At 52.6% G+C, this 23,450-nt stretch overlaps 1 protein-coding gene and 1 long non-coding RNA gene across 2 annotated transcripts in view; both read right to left on the bottom strand.

Annotated features, from left to right (window-relative positions):
* Nucleotides 1-12,678, bottom strand: part of AGRN (agrin) — a 67,512-nt gene extending 54,834 nt beyond the window's left edge. The window contains exons 1-2 of the mRNA XM_026051079.1: nucleotides 12,493-12,678; nucleotides 6,817-7,078 (exon numbers count right to left, since the gene is read on the bottom strand). Of these exons, the coding sequence (XP_025906864.1) occupies nucleotides 6,817-7,078; nucleotides 12,493-12,678 (448 nt within the window). The remainder of the gene's footprint in view (nucleotides 1-6,816; nucleotides 7,079-12,492) is intronic.
* An 8,150-nt stretch (nucleotides 12,679-20,828) lies between these two features.
* Nucleotides 20,829-21,798, bottom strand: LOC112957416. Its single transcript, XR_003251223.1, has 2 exons — nucleotides 21,736-21,798; nucleotides 20,829-20,896 (listed from the first exon to the last, which is right to left on the bottom strand). It is a non-coding gene; the product is annotated as an uncharacterized LOC112957416 (long non-coding RNA).
* Nucleotides 21,799-23,450: the final 1,652 nt, after the last annotated feature.

The following is a 23,450-nucleotide window of genomic DNA, read 5'->3' as shown; positions in this document are numbered from 1 at the left end:
TGTGGTTTACAAGACGCTCTCGATTGCAGCAGCACCCAGCTTCTCGTGACACTAAATCTTGCCCTGAAGGGGCTGTTCCCTGCAAACAGGCAGCAAAAGGGTAAGCGAGGCAGCTGCTTACGGGGTGGTCGCAGCGTTGCCGGCAGCTTTCAAGTGCTGCAACCCCCGAGAAGCAGCAGCAGCTCTTTCCTAAACAGAGCCCAAACAGTTCCCGGAGACCAACTTCCCCATGCGCCTGCCGGGAGCTTCCACTGATCCCAGTTTATCTCTTAGATAAACAGCATCACTTATAACAATTTGCTCAGGGATTTTATCACTGCATAAACAGACAGCCCAGTGCAACGAGCAAAGCAGAGCAAAAACAGGCTGTGAGCAGGAGCTGGACAAATCGAACACAAAGAAGCTGTTTTCTCAAAGCCCGACTGCTCAAGAATAAAACTGTCCTAAATGAAGCTACAGCTCCTAGTAGCCAGTTCCAGCCCACGCAGACAGCTCCCACAGCCCAGCTGGATGGGTTTGCTTGGGTAATAGCGGAGGAAGAAACACAGCTCTGCCCCCATAACCTTGATATGGCCTCTAAAACTTCCATGCATTTTCCAGCACTTTGCTGGATACCTCCCACAGTCATTCAGGAGCAGGGCTGCATGGAAAAAACATAAAGCCCTTCCCTTGGGAAGGGGAGGAAAGGGGCCGAGTTTGGTGAGATCAAGGGGAACGCTCAAGGCAAAGGCTACGAGCAGGAATACGGCTGCACGGGGGCACGTCGGCTCTCCTCCCTTCAAGGCATCGTGCCATTTAGGTCCCATAAGCAACAGCCTTAAAACACAGATCTATCCATGAGCAGAGCTCTCGGGCATCAGCAAGACGAGCAAGCAGCAGATTTCAGCAGAGCCTGAAGAAATCCCATAGCAAAATACCACTATGGAAAAGTAGGAGTCCAAATCCGAGCTTTTCACAGAATCCCATGCAAGTGCTACAAGCTGCCAGGCACTCGAAGGAAGAAGAGATGCAGAAGGGAAGGAGGCCACCTTCAACTGCAGCCCTTGGCACTGTCTCAGCATGGCTTTCTCCAGCACTTACTCTATTAGACCCTGATCTTCACCAGGGTGCTCTAAGCTGGCTCGTGCATGCAGACGTGGTCACAGTAGATCAAACCTATGCAAGGAGACCACGTCTCCAGCATTAGTTGCTGTGTTGCTGGCAAGGCAAGCAAAGAAGGATTTGCTTGCAATAGCAGTCTCCAGCAACAACTGTCCAAGAACGTCCTGAACCAGAGATTCCTCCTGAATCCCTCCATTTGATGGCCATGCACAGAGCCATCCCACAGCTTGGAAACAAAGCCCTTCCTAAGCTGCATTGCCATGGCTTTGGTCAGACTCGAGGTTTATCACGAGAAGCCTGGATCCGCCTGCGTGAACCACAGCTACATGTCGCTTTGACCCCAGAAACTGCACCAGAAACTGCATCCCGAATTGCATCCTGAAGGAGGCCAGGGATGCGTTTAGCTTTCCTGTGTCTAAGCTGCTGGAGAAGATGCCTCCCGCTTACAGCTTTCCTACGCGGGCTGCGAGTGCGCCGGCTGCTGCAGGGTCGGAGCACGGGGGACGTCGGAGCACGGGGGACGTCGGAGCACGGGGGACGTCGGAGCAGTCGCGCGGCTCCTGGCACTGCCCCGTTCCTAAGGGAATGCTCCCAAGGGAATGCTCCTCCCATCCCGCGTGCTCTCTCCCGCGTACCTGCCCCAGCTATGCCTGGAATGCCGCCCCTGGCTGCCGGCCGGGTGCTGCCCGTCGCTGCAGGAGCGGATTAGCATTTACACGCTCCCAAGGTGCGAGGGGGGAAGGGAGGGGGCAACACCCGGCCAAGAGCAAGGAAGCACTTCCCGGGCAAGGGAACACCTCCAGGACAAGAAATCCTAGCGGGAATCCCGAGCCCCATCCCTGCCCTCCATCTGTTGGCTCAGGAACAAAGCGGGAATTTTGCGCCCGCCACACCGCTCTTGCGCCCAGTTAAGACCAGAACACCCAGAGCTGGGAGGTTCCTCCCCAGCTCCAAGCGGCTAATTTGATTTTTTGTGCCCATATCCAGAGCCGCCAGGTATCTCCCAAGGCATGGAAACCAGGAAGGTTTCATTAACCTGGGAAGATAGCCTGCCCAGTCGCACATCAGAGGGTAATTCCAGGCCATTTTCTGCAAACGGCTGCTTTGGAAAATATTTTGGCAATATTCACCAGCAAGAACACTCCTCGCTCCCCCGTCATAAATAGCAGGCTAATCTGCTGCCTGCACTGAGATTTGATTATCACCGTTGATTGTAATCCACAAAAAATGCAATAAAAATAGACGCAACTGGTGAGGCTGGCGGAGCCGACGTGGGGAGCCAGGTTCCAGGCAGCAGATTCATTTCAAACCCCCTTTACACCCAGCACCAGCCCCACACCTTTATAACGCAATTATTCCTTTATAACGCAGTTATTCCTGCATTTTACCACAGTGCTTAAAGGCCCGAGCTGACCCGAGGCCTCGGAGCACCGTTGTTTTTATTTCCGCGGGGAGCAGAGAGAGATGCGGTGCTTCTTGGCCAGGAGGACAGCCTCAGAGCCAAGGCAATCACGGCTTGGCAGGCGAACCGAGGGCTGGCAGGCAATGTCAGGGATAATCTTCTCCCCCCGGGGACCTCCCCTCTGCAGTTTGGGGGTCCCGGGCTCAGCGTTTGCTGCATCTCTAAATTGCACCAGCCCCTGCGTTTCCCGGGCTGAGCATCTGCAAACTTCTGCTGTCGCAGGAGTCACTGGCCTTGGCCACAGCCTTCCACCTGCACAGAATGAGCAGCCATCTCAATCCTCATTTGGAGAAGAAACCCTCTAAATCCAAGAAATCCTGCAAAAATCTACCCCCGCTTGGTGTGAGGAGAACAACAACTGTCCAGGACTTGCCAGGATGGCACGCAGCAACTCAGGGGATCGCAGCTTGCAAAGCAAAGACAAGGCATGGTCCTACCCTGCCCTGCTAGAGACAACGACGACCGTTTCAGACACCTTTATTGCAAAAGGCCTTTTACTGCCGGGTTTCCAAGCGATCCAAGACCTCTGCCATGTGCAGCTACCTGCAGGACGGGACAAAGCAGCAGCGTGTCACTGCAAGGCAAAGCAAACAAGCAGTGCACTTGCCAACTAAACGGAAGCCTTCCAGCAAAGCTGCAGCAGGGCCCTAAGGAAGCAAGGGGAACTATCAGAGCTGAGATCTGACCACGACATGCGAGATGACATGTATGAGATATGGCAGGAGGGGATCAGCACGGGACCTCCAGGGATGGCCATGGTGACTGAGGTCATTCCTAGAGCAACCAAGCAGGCAAAAAAGAGTGGGAGAAGGACCAGGTAGGAGAACACAAGCTCAGGACAAGGTCCTCAGGCTCTCTTCAACCTCAGTGCCAGGGTACCAGGCCAGTCACAGCTCTACCCCCATCACATCAAAGGGCTCTCAGCTCCATGGAAGCCATCCCGAAGGAATGTGGGGTCTTTACAGTGTGTTTAAGAAGACAAACAGAGCCAAGTCACACTCCTAGGCGAGGATTAGCCAGAAGCAGGTCTGGGGTGGTGCACAGAGTCCCCTTCCCTCATCCACTTTCCTCTCCTACCCCAAACCAGATTGAGATTCCATGAGAATTCCCTAAGCAAACTGAATCTCTGAGCTATGACCATAAACTCACGCGATACTTTGCAAGAAGAAAAGCACAGGAGAAGACAGAACCTCCCCGACCCTCCCAACGCAGGAGTGTCAATGCTGTTCCCATCACCTTCAATTCAAAACAGAGCCAAGAAGGAGGAGGAAAAGGGGGGAAAACTTCTTGAAGTCGCCTCCTTGCAACCTCCTGTTACAGTGATACGTGTCTCCTGCACCCAATTCCTAACAGGTTTGATTAGTACTGTACTCTTGGAGCAAACGTACATGCCTTTTCCAAGGAAATTCAAGGTCCATGCAGCTCTCCACACCTAGCAAAGCAATCTCAGCTACAGCAAATGCACCAGCGTTAATGCAGATCATGCCATGAGCAAAAGCAGCTCCGGGTTCTCATTAACCAAGGCTCTAACAAAGCTTTAATGTGGACTTCCTTCCACCCAGACAGCTCAGTGCGGAGCCAGCGCACCGCCCCTGCTCACCCCATACCAAAAAAGAAAAATAATCTTGATTTTCTTAAACTGTAGTTGTGATCAAAGCGAAATACGAGACACACGGGGGGAAAGATCTTTTAGGGATTAGTCAGCTGTTGAACTCTTAGAGGCTTGTGAACATGTTGTAAGGGCAGGGAGAAGGGAGAGGAAGAGAAACACGGCACCTAGCACAGAGCCTGCATGCTCAAAAACCCAAATACACAAAAATCCGAGCAGGGATTCCAGCCCTTTATGCAGCACCGTGCTCAGGAGCACAAATACAGCGAGGCTGGGGCTTATCAGGCAAATGCTTCCCCCCAGGAAGCCTCATCCAGATGTCCTGAGGAGTCAGAGGGAAAAACTCCCTCCACGCCGAGTCCATCTGCAGAACGGAGCTAAACTCCAGCTCCAGCTGCCCAAAGCGTTTTCAGCACAATTAAATGCAAGCAAATCCCACTGTTTTCTTAATCTAACCTGAGCTGTTTCACAGAGGTGCCCTGGTTTGAACTCCCCTTTCCAAGCTGGAATGACAAAAGATGAAGACACTCAAAACACGCATGTTTTTCTGCTCAACCGCCACCATTCCTCCAATTCTCTGTTTAAAAACAACCCCTTGAGTGCTTTTGCAGATGAAACACAGCACCGAATGGGATTGCAGGCAATGGTGCCTTGAACCATCAGCAGGGAGCTGATGGGAAGCAAGTCCTGGAGCTAAATTCTCAGATTCTGAGATCAGAAATGGTTCCAAGGAGGCAGGAGTGGGTTCCCAGGGCCAGCTTTGGGTAACCTGTTTTTCACATGGTCAATTTGTCCCATGCTTTCTACTGCAAACCTACTAACACAGAGCACACACACAACTCCCAGCAACCAGCCTCCAAGAAATGGGAAAAGCAAGAGCAATCCCACTGGATACAGCAGGAGAGCTGGGTTTAATCAAGGTGAGGTAAACAGCTGCCAAGTTAGGTGAAAACTAAAGAAAAAAAAAAAAAAAAAAAAAATCACTGCATCCCTCCAGGGCATCCCTTTCCAACCCGCACCCGAGCGAGCGGTCACTGGGAGCTGCCTCCTTGGTCCTTTCTCAACGGAGCAGTCTGGACAAGCCAGGCGCCACTTCACAGAAACCAGGCTCATCCCACCTGGGAAATTCTCTACGGGCTGTTTTCCAGCCCATTAAGGTCCTTGCTCTGCTCAGACCAGCCTGCTGTCCTCAAATCCCAAGGCAGTCTGTATTTCGGCATGCCCACGTGGGATGGATGGGGAAGAGCTCCGTGTCCCTGCCAGTTAAAGTGGTTCCAGCCTCTAGTTGCAGGCTGCAATGAGCATTACGTCCATGCAAAAACAGTTGACACTTTTTCCTCACTGAATGCAAAGGAAAAAAATTGGGTCCCAGGGCTAAGGTCTATTAAAATCAATAGCAGGGAAAAAAAAAAAAAAATCAGTTGCTTTGTCATCTCCAAGGGGCCGAAAGGGACAATGTCCATCAGCAGCATGCCAAAGGACACAGAAAAATGGGTGGAAAGAGCTCTTCCAAGGAGAGAAAAAAGCGAAACAAGCAAACAAGCCATTCCACACACTCACGGCCATACTCATCTTTCTCCTTCCCCCATTCCCTCCAGTCCGTGCGAGGAAGGAGCAAGTCCGATAGCACTCAAGGGCAGTATAAAGCACATACGTCCAGCCAGAAAACCTCCCGGGCCTCTCTTGCAAAAACCACTCCAGAAACAAGCGCCTCTTGGGAATTACTCTGCTGAACCAACCCTCTCCCAGCCTTGGGGATCAGGGCTCCGGTCATTTACCTCTCCAGCGGCATTCGCAGCTGGATGCAATTCCAGAGGGGAGGAAGAAGCCAATGTGCCTGTTGATTTGTTGTGTGCACAGAATTCCTGCATTCTTTCCCTTGTTTACTCATCCCGCTCTTAAGGACATGCTGGGACACCGAGGGGCTTTTGGGGCACCACTTTCCCCCCATAAGTTTGGAGCTCTTGCTGCAACACAGGACAAGCATGAAGGGAGGAAGCAGGAAGCCACGTGGGATGTTACAGAAGAAGTTTTCAAGATGTTTGGGCAAAAAAAAAGAACAAACAGCAGCTCTTTGCAAATCTCTCCTCCATAGAGGCTTCAGCCCTCAGATCTGTCTTGCTTCTCACATCAGGAGATCCCTTAGTTGGGAAAACAGGCTGAGAATCGTGGAAAGGTTTTCACTACGGATTAGCCACTAATCACTGCAGATTAGCCTACAGAAAGGCTTAGCTCAGGTGTGAGGAGGCTTATTCTCCTGTACCACCCAAACACGGGCGTTTGGGCAAACCTCTGCAGCAGGGATGCTCAGATCCCCACGCAACCCTTTGCGGAGAAGTCTGCGAAGCGGCATTAAACCCATAAAACAATATTAAAAACGGCTCAACTCGACTGCACCTCGGCTGCAACCCCTGCCTCTAACCCCGAGGTCATTGCCAGCCTCGTCCCCGTGATAAGCAAGCTCGGAGAGCGCGATGACTCCTACCCCAGATCTCCACAGAACGTCACTGCCCGGATGACCCAGCAATGAATCATTTACAGGGGGAGGAGGAGGAGGAGGAGAAGGCCAGGGCTGGGTTGACAGTGTCCCTGAGCACTCGGCATCCCCCCCGGGAGGCCGGACCCGCCGCGGCGCCCCGCTCACCCTCCACGCAGTGCTCAACCTCCTCCAGGTTGCGCAGCGTTATCCGCATGAGGCTGGAGTTGAGCATGAGCTCGTTGCGGTGCGCCGGCCACAGGTACTGCGGCGCCGGGTTGACGAAGAAAATCCGCGTGTCGCCGGTCGACACTTGGTTGTCGCAGATGAGCGGGTCCCCAAAGCCACCAATGACCACCTTGTTCCCACCATCCAAGAGGATCTCGTGCGTGACAATGTCTTTGCCTTTCAGGTAGCGCCAGACTCTCACCTGCAGCAAGAGGGAGGAAGAGCACGTCAGAACATTTCGCGGCCACAACCGGAGCCCAAGAGCAACCTCCAGCCCACTTAATTTCCATCAGCTTGTCACAAGACGCACAGGCAAGGGGCAAAGTCTTCCAGGAGAACCAACTCCATCGGCCATCCCTCTACTAAGTACTAAGCAGGAAAGACCTAAACATTAGTGGCTTTTAACACAACTCTCCAATGCATTTGCAAATGTGGGGCATACCTTGCTGGGTGACACCCAGTATGTCCTAGGGGATCTCTTGTCATGCAGGTGTTCAACAAGGGACACCCATAGTTCCTCTCGCCTCCGCATTGGGTCACACCTTCCTTGGCATCCTAGCCCCAGGATTTGCATTTGATCCCTGTCCCTCCTCTCTGGGGGTATCTGGGTACCCTCAGCCCTGCTGATGGAGGCTCAAAAGCAGCTGCATAAAGACCTGATTAGTCAAAGACTTATTTATCAGCATCTCCTGCCCTTTGTTAGGGCCTCAGCAAGACTCCAGATAAGCTGCTGCTTCTCAGCAGATACTTGTGGGACATTAGGAGGGACATCAGGAGGGACAATGCTGCTGGAGGGAGCCGCCCTAAAATAAGAGATCAAAAGGAGCAGAGCACTGTAAAAGGGGGGAAGAGGGTGGAAAAAGAAAGAAAACCCACCCCTACATCCACATACATCCCAGCTTTGAAGCAGACATTAAATGCAGGATGCCTTCCATGGGGAAGGAGCGTCCATCCATCAGGGTACGGAGATGGGAGCCTCAAGAGGGGTAGGAGGAGGCAGGTAGGTGGGAGAAACTAAAGGGAGTCCTCCAGCATGAGGAATTTGGGATGACAAGAGCCGCAGCAGATAGAAACCCGTACAAAATTACAGCTGGCAGTTTTGAGCAACTTATGCTCGCTATAAACAACTAAAGAAAACCTTTCCTTGAGCTGCCTGGGCCTGCCAAAACGCATGGATGACTTGGAAAACAGAAGCCAGGTTCCCTTCAGTCACCCTAACTCCAGGGAGGAAAAAAAATCCCTGTGCGTGACAAGAGGCCTCTTCCCATCCTCCCCCGCTCTGCTCCCAATATTCCCGGTTCTGCTCCGGAGGGACTGGCTGCTGGCTCTTCCCCCTGCCCAAAAAAGGAGCGATCTGCAGGCAATGCGGGCCAAGCTCTCCCCATGCTCCGGGAGAAGCTGCCCAGAAGGAAGCGAAGAGGCAACCTCAACTGAACGCTTTTTGTGCGCAGGGGACAAAACCCACATTCTCATCCATCCCTGCTGGGTAGAAATCCCGCTGTTAGTGCAATCCCATTGCATGGAGTAGATCCCTCAGCATGGGCTTCATCCCTTCTCCATCAGCATGTCCTGCCAGGGCAGCCTGGTCACCCGCGCTCTGCAGGTGTCCCAAAACCCAAGAGCACGTGGGTCCTCCCGTGCCAAGCACCAAGGCAGTGGGGCCCATCAGCGATAAGGGGCTCTTGATGCCCTCTCAATTCAGGTATGCGCTTTAAGAACCTAATTCCAAAGGGAACAAGTATTAAATACCGCTGGGACAGTCTCTCTCTGGGTCTCAGCTGCCCCAAGGCCCTGGGACATTGGCCAAAAGGGCAGGAGATCCACGCACGTGCCCCATCCATCCCAGCATGGAGGGAACAGGCTCCCCTTGAGCCACCGGGTCACCGCACCCAAGGTGCAAGAGATAATTTGCAGGCTCCTCATCCCTGCCCACGCAGCCCAGGTCGGAGCTGCAGCAGGGAAAAGGTGGGCTGGGAAAGCAACAGCTTCCAAGGCTGTTTGCACGGCCTCTTTGAGCCAAGGAAGCTGCTTCCGAAGCCAAATATCCAAGTGTGGAAGTGCTGGGGAGGGCTCCGACGACAGGGACGCACAGGGAGGGGAAGCAGCTTTGCGCGGGGACACCCGCTGCACCCCTGCAAAGAGCCGCCTCTTTGGGACACCCGCGACGGTGGCACCGGGAAGGGCCGGGATGCGGGATGCGGCCGGCGGCTCCCGGGCAAGCCCGGACCGAGCAGCTCCTTCCCGCGGCTCCCGGCGGCTGCACCCGCAGTCAAGTCCAGGCACCTTCCCGAGCCAGGGCAGACACCCGGGAACACAAAGGGAACAAAAGGGGAAAAGGAGAGGCGCCGTGGGCAGGGCGCGTGCCCCCGAAGCGGGCATTTTTAGTGCGGTCCAAGGAGGCAGAAGGGCGGCCCCTCGTCTGCAGCACATGGTAATTGGAGTTAATTAGCGTGGCTGTTCTAATCCACGGCACAGGACCGAGCGGCACCGGTGTCCAGGAGCCTCCTCCTCTCCCTCGTCCTCCACGGGGATGCGAGGCACCAAAGCGGTTACCTGAAGGGCAGCCCATGCATCATTAGAGGCAATTAAGACTTCTTTAGCCGTGACTCACTGGCTGGAGCACGGGAGAAAAGGGGAGAGAGGAAAAACATTAGGCTAGAGCCTAATTCCAACTCCTAATTCCGGATTGCAGACTCACCCTTTCACCACGGGCCCATAAAACACTGAATTAAGGGTGTTTTACAAGACTCCTGGCAGCTGGAGGGAGGCAGAGCGAGAACAGTGAGGGCTACCGAGACATCCTTGCAAGAGTGTATTTTAAAGGCAGAACAAAACCAGAGAGTGGGAGGATTTTCCAGGATGCCGTGGGGATCCATCCCACAGGAAGGAACGGGAGCACCGGTACCGGCACACGGAGCGCCGCCAGGAAGATGCTTTAGGAAAGTGTCAGCTTTGGTCTCATTAAGGACATAGGGAAAGAGGGAAACCCCAGAGCAGCCTCCTGGGGAGCAGGGCCGGCGCTCTCCGGCTGCAGGGAAAAGGGGCACGGCGACATTTCGGCCGCCCATGGAACCGGGAGCATCTGCTCCGCTTGCGCCTACAGCACGGCACTGCCAAATCCCTCCCTGCAGACCACGGGTCGCCCCGTCCCCTCGCTGCCGCTTCTCATCTTGTGCCATTTCCAAAATCCAGCTAATTTATGGGAGCTAGAGGCAGCTCTTCCCTAGCAATCAGCAGAGCACCAAAGCTTCCAGCCCTGCTCCTTCCACCCTAGCTGAGGTGGCTGGAGAATGGGTCCCATTATTCCCCAAAACGTGGGCTCTATTGTTCAGAACGGGATCCACATCCTCCCCAACACTTCCTATGGCACATATAGGATCTGTGCTCATCCTATAAATAGGAGTTCCTTCATAAGCATCAGGTGGAGCCGGAATAAGGCACGTTCCTCCTCTTGGTTGTAATGCACCTAGGTCCATCTACTGAAGCCTGCGGGTTTGGAGGTCAGTTGGAAGGACGAGGGCAGTAACACGGAGCCTGCCCAGCCCTTGCTCAGCCCACGGACCACCCGGCACCAGCACCTCCCGCTGTCCCACACGCTCCAGGCAGCTCCTGCCCTTGCGTTTCCGCTCAGATAAAGAACCTGACAGGAGATAACTCTGGTATTTGGAGGTAACCCCAGGGTCTATGGAAGTTATCCGAGCTGCTACAGCGAGGAAGGAAATATGTGCTTTCTCACGACCTGCAATTATCAGTTTTGCACCTTGCCTGGTTCCAGTTCCACACAGCGCCAGTCGGAGCCCAAGGAGGGTTTAATGCTCAAACTGCCCTTTTAGAACCAGCTCCTGCGACTGGGGGCTCCCTCTCCCCCAAATTGACATGTAAGTTGATCGGATCCTACCACCCAACGCTGGAAGAATCCACTGCTTTGAGGGATCCCGGACACAGCAAAACTAATAAATGCTTCGCTTGGCAGCAAAGTCAAGCGCATTATATCCCCCGAGCTCAGGAGGTTTAAAGAGCTGCTGATTTACATCCTTTTGGGCTCTGGAGACTCCAAATCCCGTTTTGAAGCTTTATGGCACATACCCGGTGTGTTCCCAGAGAGGAGGGAAATTAAAAAAAAAAAAAAATTATAAGATAAATGCATAGAGGAAATTCTTTACGCAGTTAAATGGGTTGAAGAATTGGATTTTAAAAATGGTGTTTAAGAGAATCACTGAATATCACAGCAGGGCTGGGACCAGCAGCAAGATGCTGCAAGGAGAAGGGATGGGCACTTCAGCAAAAAGCAGGAGATCAGGGCTTTCCCCTTCCACTTCCTCTGGTGGGACCCGTAGGGGAATCATTCCTTGGTTCTCGCCTCCAGCTGCTGTTATGCCACAACCAAGCTCGGAAGCAGCAGGAGAGGCTGGTCCCAAGCCACACACCAAGCTACACCTCGCACAAAGCCACCACCTGCAACCCAGGGTCCTCCCAACACATCCCAGCTCCTCCGCGCTCCTTGGATTTGACGCATCCCTCCAAACACAGGGCTGCCGGACAAGCAAGTTCACCACACAGCTTTTCTAGAGCAGAGTTTTATTCCAATTCAATGAAATAAAGTCTGGATTTTAGACCAGAACACTCTGCTATGTCCTCAGGTGAGGATTTCTGGCCACATCCCCTTGCATTGCACCCCTTGCCCTGACATCAGGTGGCCCGCATCCATCCAGCCATATGCCCCCCAAGCTGCTTCACACCAGCTTATTAGTTTTCTATGTGGCGCCCAGGACGTGCCAGACACTTTGCAAACAGAAGGAGGGTCTGCACCAGCCTGCAGGGTCTGCGATTTAATTGACAAGAGCAGGGTGCAGATTGCACGAGGACCCGTGTGCTGCAAGCGAGCGCCAAGCAGCTGGCACCAGGTGGGCAGAAAAAAGGCTTTTCAGCTGGTTTATTCCTCGGAGAAATTCTCCAAAACCCAGGGCAAAACAACCCTTTCCCTGCATCACACCAGGCCCTGCTTTTCACTAATGCCAGCCAAGGGCCACTGCGTTTTTTAAGCACAATAAGACTGTGAAAAAGGGGAAAAAAAATGCAAATTCAGACACAAGTCCTGGCAAGCAGGACTGCTGTCCCTGCAAGGGTTAAGCACATTTTCTGACACCCAAGCAGATGGTATTTCAGGTCGCTCACTACTTTGCTGTCTCTCAAGATTTTTTTTTTTTTTTTTTATTTAAAAGACATAGCCAGAGGGCAGATTCGCAGTTAAGCAATAGTTGGGGCTAGAGGTAGCCAAGACGCCCTTACAATAAGCCAGGGGCTACGTTTAGCAGCTCTAAGCACCTTCCTGAGCGGCCTAAACCCTTCCCGAGCAGAAAGTTGGGAGGCAGCCCTGTCGGGCGGAATGCAGGGAAATGCCCATAAAAAGCAACCTTAAGAGATTCCCCCTCGGAAGAGCAACCAGGGAGCAACTCCGCGGTCTAAAAATACCTAATTACACACCAAAGCCGCGCTCCGCGGCGATAGGAAACATGCTGGGGGAGGAAAGAAAAAAAAAGAAAAAAGAAAGAAAAAAGGAGCCCGGTGCGACAGGAACCGCGAGCTCGGGCCCCGGCAGGAGCTCGGCGCAGGTACCTTGCAGGAGTACGTGTGGTGCACGGGGTCCACGTTGAGGATCTCCTCCACGGTGCCCGTGAGCACCACGTTGGCCTCCTCCTCCCGCCGCTCCAGCTCCCGCTCCGGGCACGTCGCTCCGGCGGCCGCCAGCAGCGCCAGCAGCGCCACCAGCGCGGCCCCCGCTCGCCCCCGCCGGGTCCCCATGGCCCGCCGGGCCCGGCCCGGTTCGGTTCGGCCCGAGCCGGCTCGCTCGGGTGCCCCGACGGCGCGGGCGAACAAAGCGGCCCCGCTCCGGCCGGGGCTGCGCCGGGAGAAGCGCGACTTTTGTTCGGGGAGGTGGAAGGCAGGAAAGAAAGAGAAAAGAGAGAGGGAGGGGAGAAGAGAGGAGGGGGGAAGGAAGAAAACCTCAAGAGGAGGAGGAGGAGGTGGGGAAGGAGGAGGAGATAACTCCCTCCCTAGCTGCGCTCGGCAGAAACGCTCCGTCCTCCGCCTTGCCCGCCGAAGAAAGCCGGGAGATTTGCATGCAATCTGAATTGCTGATAAGCAGGGAGGAGGAAGAGGAGGAGGGGAAGGGAGGAAGGCAGCCGAGCGGCCGCGCTCGCTGCCCAGGACGCCGCCCCCAAGCAGCTCCCATCAGGTTAATGGATAATCCAGCGGCAACGTGATGGGATTTTTAAAGGTGCAGCGAGCTCCGCAAAGCGGCAGCCGGTCCCCGCGCTCCTCCCCAGGCTCCGGCCGAGCTGCCCCGCAGGCACCTTGGTGTCCGTAGTGTCCCTGCACTGACGGCTCTTCCCATTTTCCCGATGGGGAAACTGAGGCACGGAGAGCCGGGTCGGTCCCGATGCAGGGAGCGCTCGGTGACACCAGCGCTGTCCCATCAACGACTGCAAAGGAAGGGGAACGGTGTCACTTGGGGCTCCTGCCCCAAGCCCCCTGCACTGCAAGGGCTGTGTCCGCCCCTGGAGCATCCTGACCTCCCGCCCTGCCTTTCCCCCGGGATTGCATGGCAATCTTTCCAGATGTCACGTGCAATTACTGCAAAAATGAAATGAAAAGTTAAGTGGCACCGGGGGAAGGATATTGTTTCTTCCCTCCATAAATTAGCCATCCCCGGAGGCGATTTTACAAGGCTGTTTTCCTCGCTGGCGAGCCGTGCTCGCGACCCAAGGCCGAGCAGGTGAGTTAGTGATCGCGGGGTGAAATTTAACCAGGCCGGTGCCCACGGAGCCCAGGACGTGCACGACGGCTTGTGCACATTGATGTGCACAACTCCATACACAGCTGAGCTGCAGGGACCTGCAGGCCACCAGCTTGTCCCGGGCTTTGCAGCAGTGCTCTTTGCCCCATAGGCCACCACTGACCCGTTTCCCTCCTGGGAACATAAACAGAAATTGTTTATAAGGTAGAAAAGCACGAGTTTTCTTTCAAACTGCTCCCTGACACTTGTTTCTACATTAAGGAGGAAGAAGCAGTGGAGATTCCATAAATTTCTCCGGAAATTTCACAACCGCTGTGGGTTTTCCCAGGAAGATGCACTGCGTATGTTTGGTCCTAACCTGCACGCTCCACTTTCCAGCAGCGATTTCAGAGCAGCCCTGGGGCTGTTCTTGCACACTCACCCTGCAGAGCAAAGTCACCCCAAGGAAAAGGGAGCTAAAGCACAATGCGTAGCACCAGATTTTCTCCGGGGCAACCAAAAAGTTTCACAGAAATTTTATGGTTTGCTCCTTTTCTGTCATTATTGCAAAAATGGCTCTGTCGAGCTGCTGTGCGTCTGCAAAGAATAAGAATGGAGAAATGAGCTCTTAATTCACAAATTAATTGCTTGTCTCTCTCCGTGGCATTAGCAGCGACTTGTCTGGCCTCAGCGTGGCAGGCCACATATCTGCTTGATCTGGACCTGAGCAGATTCACATTAAAACCTCCACCAGCACCTCGGGACTGTCCCTATCATCTCCCCATAAGGCTGAAGAAAAGCCCAGTCTCCAGGTCCCTCTTGCAGGCTTCATCTCCAAAAGCCACAGGACTTCATAGCTACTTGGATGCCAAATTTGCTCCTTAATCCTTAATTCTGACAACACCTACCTTGAGATTCCCAAAAGTGCAGCTTTGTGAAGGGAGAGACCTTGCCCGTGGATCCCAACATTCCCAGGATTGGGAGCAATGCTCCCAGGTTCTGATCTGGAGGGTCAGGACTATATAAAAATTGATATTTGGGGAACATGGGTTTTGCTGAGAGCTGTTTGCCAGAGCAAAAGATTTCAGCTCCTTCTGCCCAAAAGGAGAAGTGGCTTCCAAATGAGGGCCAAGGGAGCTGTGCAAACTCAAGCAATCAGCTAAAAATATAGAAATGCTTGGCAGACTATTTTGCTATTTTAATTATTAATTTTTAATATATTCCTCGCACATTGCTCCACTGTAAATCACAGCAACAACCTCAGTGCAAGGTGGAAGAAACCAGCTCTAATATTCTGCTCCCACGCTGCGAGTCTGCAAGTTGGAGAGGGGAGAAATTATTTACTCCTCGTGGGTAGCGTTTTCTACGTGCTGGGGCTCTCCTGTTAGCCCCACCTTGCCATCTGCTTTCAAACTATGAAGAGGAAAATTGATTTAACAAGCTTTTTATTTATTTTTTTTTATTATTATTTTTTTTTTCTGATGCATTAGCTGCTATTTGTTTAGTTCTTTCAAGTGGGTTTATACAACCTTGCAGGCTCACTGGTGGAGTTGCTATACCAACCCAAACCCAGGTTTCATCTCTCCTATATACACTTTCAGTAAAGTTCATAAGCAGGAGCAAGTGTGCTTGTTCAAAGCAACAACATCAAAATGCATCAAAATGCTCCAAGCTCTCCTCGTAAAGGTGACGGTACTTGCATCATTGGGCAAATCCATGCACAAATAAGCAACCAATGGCACTGGCAAAAATAGATAAGTCACTGGGTTTTGCCCAGACTCTTTGCAAGATTGGTATTTAAAACCCGGGGCTTGCAAAAACTTTGGTTTCATTAATCTTGCAGTTCAAGTATCACCTTGAGGCTATGAATAATCAGATTTTTGAGAGTTTACTAGGACTCTTCAGTCAAGGTTTGCTCTTGTACATCCCTGAGTGCGTAGGGATCATTTTTCCAAGATTTTCCTGCAGAAAGGACCTAAGATCTCCGAGAGCAACTTCAAAGGTCTGCCTAGCTCAGCGCCCCTGCGTTTGGAGAGGCATCTACAGCGGTAATATCAGCAATTGCAGGGTGAAAACGGCCCCGACTCTCAGCGTGTCCGGGCCCGAGAGCAGAACTCCTCATTCCCACTATGTAGCGTATCCGGATTTTAGGCCAAGGCTTCTGTGCAAATAAAAGCCCCATGTGGATACCCTGGCAATGCAAAATAGGATCCCCGTGTTACCCATGAACACTTCCCTGGAGGAGGAACAGGCTCCTATTCCCTCTCAGCCTGGCCCTGCTTTTCCACAATTTTCCACGATTCACCTCCATTCCTCACTGGCCATTTCCTAAGCCCCCCATTTCTGATAAGGACATATTTTAATGTGCCTTTTTTTTTTTTTTTTCCTCTCCTTTTTTTCTCTTAACCGAATCCCTCTCGGTGCTTTCTGACGCTGTCGGCTGCCTCTCTTTGTGCCATCAGAAACCTCTTGATGAAGCTGTGGAGCAGCTGCTGCCAAGCGGCCTCCGGGAGGCTGTGTCCAGGAGGCTGCCGGCCTCTACAATGACTTTCAAATAAGTAAATCTATTCATGAGACCTCAGCGGGCAGCGGGGCCGAGGCCGGTGCGGTCTGCACGGAAGGGCTCCTTGCAGAGAGGTGAATTTTGGGGTGCGAAGCTCCAGATTTCCCAGCAATTCCAGGCTGCTCTTCCCTGGGTTTACCAATGGTTTCTTGGCATCTCCCTTTGCTCTTCCTGGAAATCATAGAATTCCGTGGAATTCTATGCTGTAGAATTCCAGCCATATGGACGCACAGACCTGTCATCCTTGTTTTGCTGGCTGGGAACCTCCAGCACAGCTTAGGAGTGAACCCCAGGTGCAAAGGCACCCTGCAAACTGCAAGGACTCTTTCAATTAAAAGAATAAATTGAATAAAAGAAAATATAGAAAATTTAAAAAGAGAAGAGAAGAGAAGAGAAGAGAAGAGAAGAGAAGAGAAGAGAAGAGAAGAGAAGAGAAGAGAAGAGAAGAGAAGAGAAGAGAAGAGGGAAAATTTGAAAAGAAAAGAAAATTTGAAAAATAAATAAAAGAAAATAAAGGTTAAAGGATAAAGAAAAAAAATAAAGAAAATTTAAAAAAATAAAATAAAAAAATCTAAAATAAAATAAAATAGTAGAAAGGGAAAAAAAAAAGGAAGAAAGGAAAAGAAAAAAGGGAGAGAGAGAAGGAAAAGGCAGTGTGAACTTCAGGGCAAATGATATACCATTAACAAATCCCAACTTAAAAAGTGCACTGGGCTAATTATATTACACTTGCTGGATTTCTGCATAGCCATGAAGTCTTCTTAATGTGGATTGATGGCAAGAGGCTGTTCTCCATTGAGGAAAAAAGCGACTGCTGGCCCTTGCCATCTATCTTTCTTTCCAGAAATCCCATCTAACTGGACGTCTCCCTAGGCCCCTTCCAGGAGAAAGATGTCTCTATCCATTACCCTGACACGCAGCCGCGCGAGGAAGCGGGGTCCGCTCCCGTCTCATTCCTCCCCGCCCTGGATTTATTACGATCATGCCAGGATTAATTGAGAAAGTAAAAACGCCGGCTCGGGTGATCAATCGTCCCCGAGTTACTTACCTTGTCACTCGCTAATAACGGCGAAATAAAAATGCCCCTCTCCGCTGCATCGCGGCAAATGGATTTCTGTAATACATTGCTAGGGATCTTTAAAAGGCATTTGGAAGCGGTAAGGAGCAAATTGGATTAGCTAGGAAAAAAGTGCAAGCGAGGCATTTTTTCTTTTTTACCTATAAAGCAAAAATTTAGCTCTTTGCTTCTCCCAATGGTGACCCAGAGCCCACGGGCAGCACCGCGGCAAGTGCTGCGGGACAGGCCGTGGGGTCACTGACACAGCACCGCGAGGGGACAAGAATATTCAGGGTGAAAAATGAATATTTAGGTGAAAAACAGGAGAATTTCCTAGCTGAATGTGCCTGAACTCAGCTGTCGTTTGCCCCCTTCATGTCACAGGTTAGCCCAAAGTGTCCCCAGGAGCACAAGGCAGCATTTCATAGATCTTTTAGCAACTAAAGCCTGGCTTGCCATAAAGACACCTTCTATCAGGATATTCTGATGACTGGAAAGGGCTCTGCTCACCACACAGCCTGCTCTTTTGCAGAGAAATGGAGGATTTTCCTCTTGGTTTTCTCTTTTCCTTGGCTGGAAGGATATTAGCATCTCTGAGCTCCTGACCTCTCCTGTCAAATGCAGATAAAACTTCATAGCAGGACACACATGATGCTAAAACCCACCACACGTTTTTACCAAAACCCCTGCAAGAAATATTCCCTTTTCCTGTTGCAACAAGCTCTTAAAAGGCAAAGAATCCGGGATGGGCAGTGGGACATTCCCGTTTGCAGCGGCTCTTCCTGGTCCCCGGGACACCCTGCACCACTCTGGGACTCCCTTGAGCATCCCGAGCAACTGCTGCGAGATGCTCTTGGAAGCTCCTCTTTTCACGGGATTGCTGACGGCTCTGGGAAGCAGGACTCGAGTTGAAAGAGGAGAGATTAAGATTCAGGACATGCAGGGATATGGCTTTTTTCCCCCTTTTTTCCCCCAAAGAGGGAGGTTCCAAGGTTTTAGAGCCCCGTTTAAGGGCACTTGGCAGCCTCTGCAGAGCTGAGGTGCCCGCGAGGCTGCAGGGCTCCCGGCTTGGGCCCTCGCGCATCCCAAACCCCATTCCGAGCTCAAGTAGGATTTATTGGCCTAGACTCTCAGGGAGATGGAGGCTTTTGTGTTGAATTTCATCCAAAACAGTTAATGCAGCAGCAGCTGCTGCTATTAGTGTGGTCCAAAAGAAAGAAAAAGAAAAGGGAGGGGGGATAGAGATGGGGGAAAAAAAAAAAAAGAAAAGACATTAAAACTATCATCTTTTAAAAGATTTCTATATAAAAAATAAAATAAATTGATTTTCTTAAAATGCACTCACAGGATAAGTGGGAGATATTTTAGCATCCCAGTGCAAGGCTGGGAGCCAGTGCAGGGGCTGCTTCCCGTTGAATCTCCCCAACTCTCTCCTCTCCTCTCGGTATTCCGGGCACACACGCGAAGGAAGGATTCGGGATGAGTTAACCTCTTGCTGTCCGCTCTCGGATGCCCAAGCCACATGCCCAGAGCAGGACAGCCTGGTCTCTTCTGCGGGATAAATAGGATTCCTTGGCTATCTTTTTCCTGGATTTGGGGCAAGCCACTTGCTTGCTCCTTCGTCTGCATTTCCCCAGGTGCAGATGTGGATTCCAGCCAGGATCCGGTCTCAGGGAGGACTAGAGAAGCAGCAGTTTTGTCCAAGCATTGATGCTATCAGCATCCCAAACATCCCAAATGTTTTCCCCATCCAATAAGTAGCTGTGCCTGCAAGGGTAGAGCGTGCTGGGGATCCAGTGCCACTTTGCTCAAGTCACCTATGGGGACATCCACCCTTCCAGCTTCCCCTTCCCTGTGTCCTAGGGGAAAACCACTGTCCACCCAGCACATCCTTTAGGATGGGTTGTCCCCCGGCCCCATGCAGCCTGCCAACCATGGGACCCCATTCGCAGGCCTTTTTTCCCCCAAAAGGGCAGCCCAACAATGAGCAGAAAAGCTGGAAGCACTGCAGGGAAAGGCAGCGGAGCAGGGACAAGGGACAGCGCCTTGTCCTGGTGCCTCCTGGTGGCCCGTCCGGGAATGGCCTGTCCTGGAAGTGCAGGAGGTGACAACCAAACGGGGCTAGTGGATGCAAAGTCCTCGGCCACCATAAGATTCCCATCACGGTGCCCATTCCTTGCCAAGACGCTCCGCTTGCTGCAGGGAGCGGGATGGGAGCCAAGGAGCGGCACCCGGCCGAGCCTCCACGTATCCCCGTCCGCGTCGGGGCTGTCGGGAAGCACGTCCCGGCTCCCGCTGGCAGCGGCCGGCAGAGCCCTGCAATTAAGCAAAGTGCTTTTTGAACCTCCACCTCATCCATTAGGGCCGTCTGAGTCAGGCGCTCGCAGACGTCTGCTCAGCACCGCGTTTCATTTGAGAAATTGGTTTCCTAAAAAAAAAAAAAAAAAAAAGAAGAAAGAAAGAAGAGGTGAAGCTTGTGCAAAGGCTCCATCTTTTCCATTTTTCCCCCCTCTCCTCACAGTCATCGTTTTCGTTGTTAGGCAAGAGCTGGAGCATTCCCTGAGCCAAAGGCTTGTTGGGGCACATCACCCTTGCAAGGAGCCCGGCACTTTGCAAGGGTGAGCAGATCCGGGCTGGGATCTTGGAAGTGAGCGGCCCCTTTCAGCTGGACACTGGGTGCATTCGTAGCCCTGGGAGCAGGGATTTGCCCTGGGAGCAGGGATTTGCCCTGGGATTTGCTTCCAGGCAAGCAGGACTTATTGCAAGTGATTAATTCTCTTTTCGCTGTAAAATTTAGTCAGAGCCTCTGGACGAGAGGAGACAAAGCTCTCCAAGAGCAAAGCTCCCCTTGCTCCTCTCCTGCTTGTTTCCATCGGGACCTTCCTTTTCATTCCTCTCTTGGCCAGGGAGATGGGTTCTCAAGAGACGGGTCCCTCTCAGAAGAGCTTCCCCCGCTTAGTGCTGTGTTAATTTTCTTCTTTCCTCGCAAAACTGGAAGCAAACCAAGGCTGAATTTGCAAAAATGCAAGACAGGAAAGGTCCATTCAATTAAAAAACCCAATGCAAAGTGGGGCTGACCCAGGAGAATTAATCCAGCTAAAGTGAGCGGCTGGCTCGCGGCTCTGGCAGCACAGAGGCTGCTCTGAAATGAAGTGCCATAAAGGAGCAAGGAGCGGCGGCCGTGCCAAGGCGCAGCGCTTGGATGTCACCCACACATGGAATTAGCAACCAGACCGGGCGAGAGCAAGGGGAGCGGATCCTGGGAAACTTTGCAGCAGCAGGCGAGGGGAAAGTGGCCTCTCGTGGATGGAAGCCGCGGTGCAGCAGGAGCCAGCGGAGCTGCCGAATTGTCCTTTCCATCCTGGCAGGCACTGCGGAGCAGAGGATGCTCCAAGGATGGAGGGATGCTCCAAGGGCCCCCAAACTAGCGCCTTTCCAGGCACATGTGGGTGGGACCCCCGCAGCATGGGGATGTATGGAGAGGAGATTCCTCTTCCTACCTTCCCTCTCCTGCTCACCCTGCTCCTCCAAAGGCTCTGCACAACGCACTGCATCCCGGCTGCCAGAACATCCTCCACGCTGGGCTAAACCTGCATTTCTATTTATTTATTTTTATATCAGAGTGCTAGAAATAAAGGGAGAGCAGTTGCCATGAACTGGGTGCTCTGAGCACCTTGCAAACAAAGCAAGCTGAGCTTCTCTTTTCTCTGTTTGCTCAGCTTTGCAAACAAAGAGAAAAAGAAACACTAGAGATCTGTGAGCAAAGGCAGGTGCTGAAGCTGTGCAAGGGGAAAACACGGGCAAATCCAGAGCTTTTAGGCTTCCCTTCGCTCAACGAGGCCATTCCTAGGTTTATTTAGTGCAAGAGCTCATTAAAGCTCAGAGTGAAGAGCAGAAAACACCCTCTCATAACGGCAGGGAATGGGGCAGAAGAGCCAGTGCTGGAGGAATCGCACTGCTGCCATGCCTCGTCTCCTCACCCTGCTCTTCTCCAAGGTGGAGCAGACACAGCTCCTGACAGATATTATTTTTCTGGCATCATTGGAGCATCCTTTGGAGCCAGTGAGCAGCAGGAGCCACGAGGCCATTGCATTTATTAAGCACACTCCTTCCCATCCGTCAGCTACAGGGTCTTGCAGGCAAATTCCCCAAGCTGCTCATCCCGAGGCTCTCCCAACAGGAGGAGGAGGCTCCATTCATTGCTGGGCCCACCTTGTTTGTCCCTTCCCCGCCTGCCAGCCACAGGTTGCCGTAAGAGCCAGGATTGCCTCTAGGCCCTATTTTGTGCTGGAAATTCCCCCAGGAAAAAGCATCCCTGTCTCCTACAGGAGCTTTGAGCTCCCTTGAGACCAGTCCTGGGAGAGCCCATCCCTCCATCCATTCCTTAGGGAAATACTCTCCCTAAACACAGGGCTTTAAAGCCCCTTGTAAAAGCAACGCACAACCAGGCTCCATCCCAATTACCTGCTTTGCTCTCTGTCCTTGCTTTTTCCCCACTGTTCCCCCTAAAAGAACAGGGCAATGATGGAGCCAAGAAGCCTTTCCCAGACCCCACCACACAAGGCTGAACGGGATGCACTGGGATGCAGCCAGGTGATCCTTATATATGGGCAGAGCTCAGCTGGGGCTCGTCTGCACCCCAGGCACTGGAAAAGGAAGTGCCGAAAGAGCTGAGCAAGGAGTTTGGCATGTGGTGCCTGCCCAGGTGTGCATCCTGTCCCTGTCCCTGTCCCTGTCCCTGTCCCTGTCCCTGTCCCTATCCCTATCCCTATCCCATGTGCGGGATTGGGGCTGGGGCAGGTGGCCAATTCCTCCCCCACAAACGCAGCCCATTGCCCCGGGGGTGGCAGGGCCGTGTTCACCTTTCCAGGTCGTTGGAGGGAGGGAATGGCAATTCCTTCTGCTCCAGGGGATAACAGGATAAGGTGCTCCTGGCCCTGTGCTGAGCAGGGACACGGAGCTCCCGCATCCCATGGTTGCCACCCGGTGGGATCCTCCCTCCCTGAGGTCACACTCCGCTCCTGGCTCTTTTTCTTCCCCATAATGAGGTTAAGTGGGAATAAATTATGTTGGAAGAGCCCCCTGTCCCTCCAGATCCAAGAGGTGGCCCCGCGGGATTTCTAACAAGCATCATTAATAGAGATTGGCAGCCTGGCTGGGGCCTCGGGGGCTCTTAGAGCATCCCGCAGCTTTGGTCCCCATGCAGGGATCCCTGGATTAGGACCCCTTCCCTTTTGTGTATGGGACAGAGGGTTTCCAAAAGGAAAACGGATTCCATTTTAAAAATAATAACAATAATTAAAAAAAAAAAAAAGAAAAAAAAAAGGAGGAAGAACAAAAAAGAAAGATGATAAGGGACCGTGCTCAAGGATGCTCTGGTTTTTGGGTCATGGATCCGACATTGTGCCCATGGGAAGAGATGGGGAGCTGCGTCCTCTCCCACTCCAAAGGGTCTGCAGGGATGCACAGCACCCTTTCCATGACCTCCTTTCGCATCCCTTCCCACCCTCTCCCAGGCTGTAGCAGGCCACTGCAATAAGTTATAGTGGCAGCTGTGTTAAGAAACGCGCTTCCCTAGGGCTAAGCGTCAGGAACTCACAATAGTTCCAACTGGGGGGGACCCTGCCCGAGGGACCCTGCTCTCCGGGCTGTAAAAATAAAACCAAAAAAAAGCTGGGGCGGGAATTGAGGAGCGGCGGCAGGAGGGACGCTGCTCTTTGTGGCTCCGGCTCCGCCGTTTCCAGGGAGATGCTCCCGGCGCCGCATCCCTCTCCATCCCGCTGCGGCCCTTTGCAAGCGGCCGCGGCGGCGGCGGCTGCTCCCGCCCTGTTCCCAGCTGTCTTCCAGGCGCTCTCCCAGGCTCCCTGCCCAAGGCGGGCTTGACACCATATGGGAGAGAAAAGAGCGGGATATACAAGCTGTCTGCAAGGGGGAAGGCGGGCGGCCCGGGCGACTCAGCCGTGCGCCACACTCCGGCTTCTCTCCATGATTAAGTGCCCTGGGATAGCCCTGGAATATTCCCAGTGCTGGGCGATATGCTGGAATATGACCGAATGTGAATATGCTAAGATACCGCCTAGATCAGATCTTGTGCCCTGGGAAAGACTATAAACTTGCAGAAAGATTTGGGGTTTATAAAGGAAAGAAAAAAAATCTAAATGCAGAATAAAGCACCCTGA

This window comes from Nothoprocta perdicaria, unplaced genomic scaffold (genome assembly GCF_003342845.1).
Source record: "Nothoprocta perdicaria isolate Ctin4 unplaced genomic scaffold, notPer1 scaffold_72, whole genome shotgun sequence".
Classification (NCBI taxonomy): domain Eukaryota; kingdom Metazoa; phylum Chordata; class Aves; order Tinamiformes; family Tinamidae; genus Nothoprocta; species Nothoprocta perdicaria.
The sequence above is the reverse complement of the archived record's forward strand: the minus strand, read 5'-3'. Positions and strand labels throughout refer to the sequence as shown.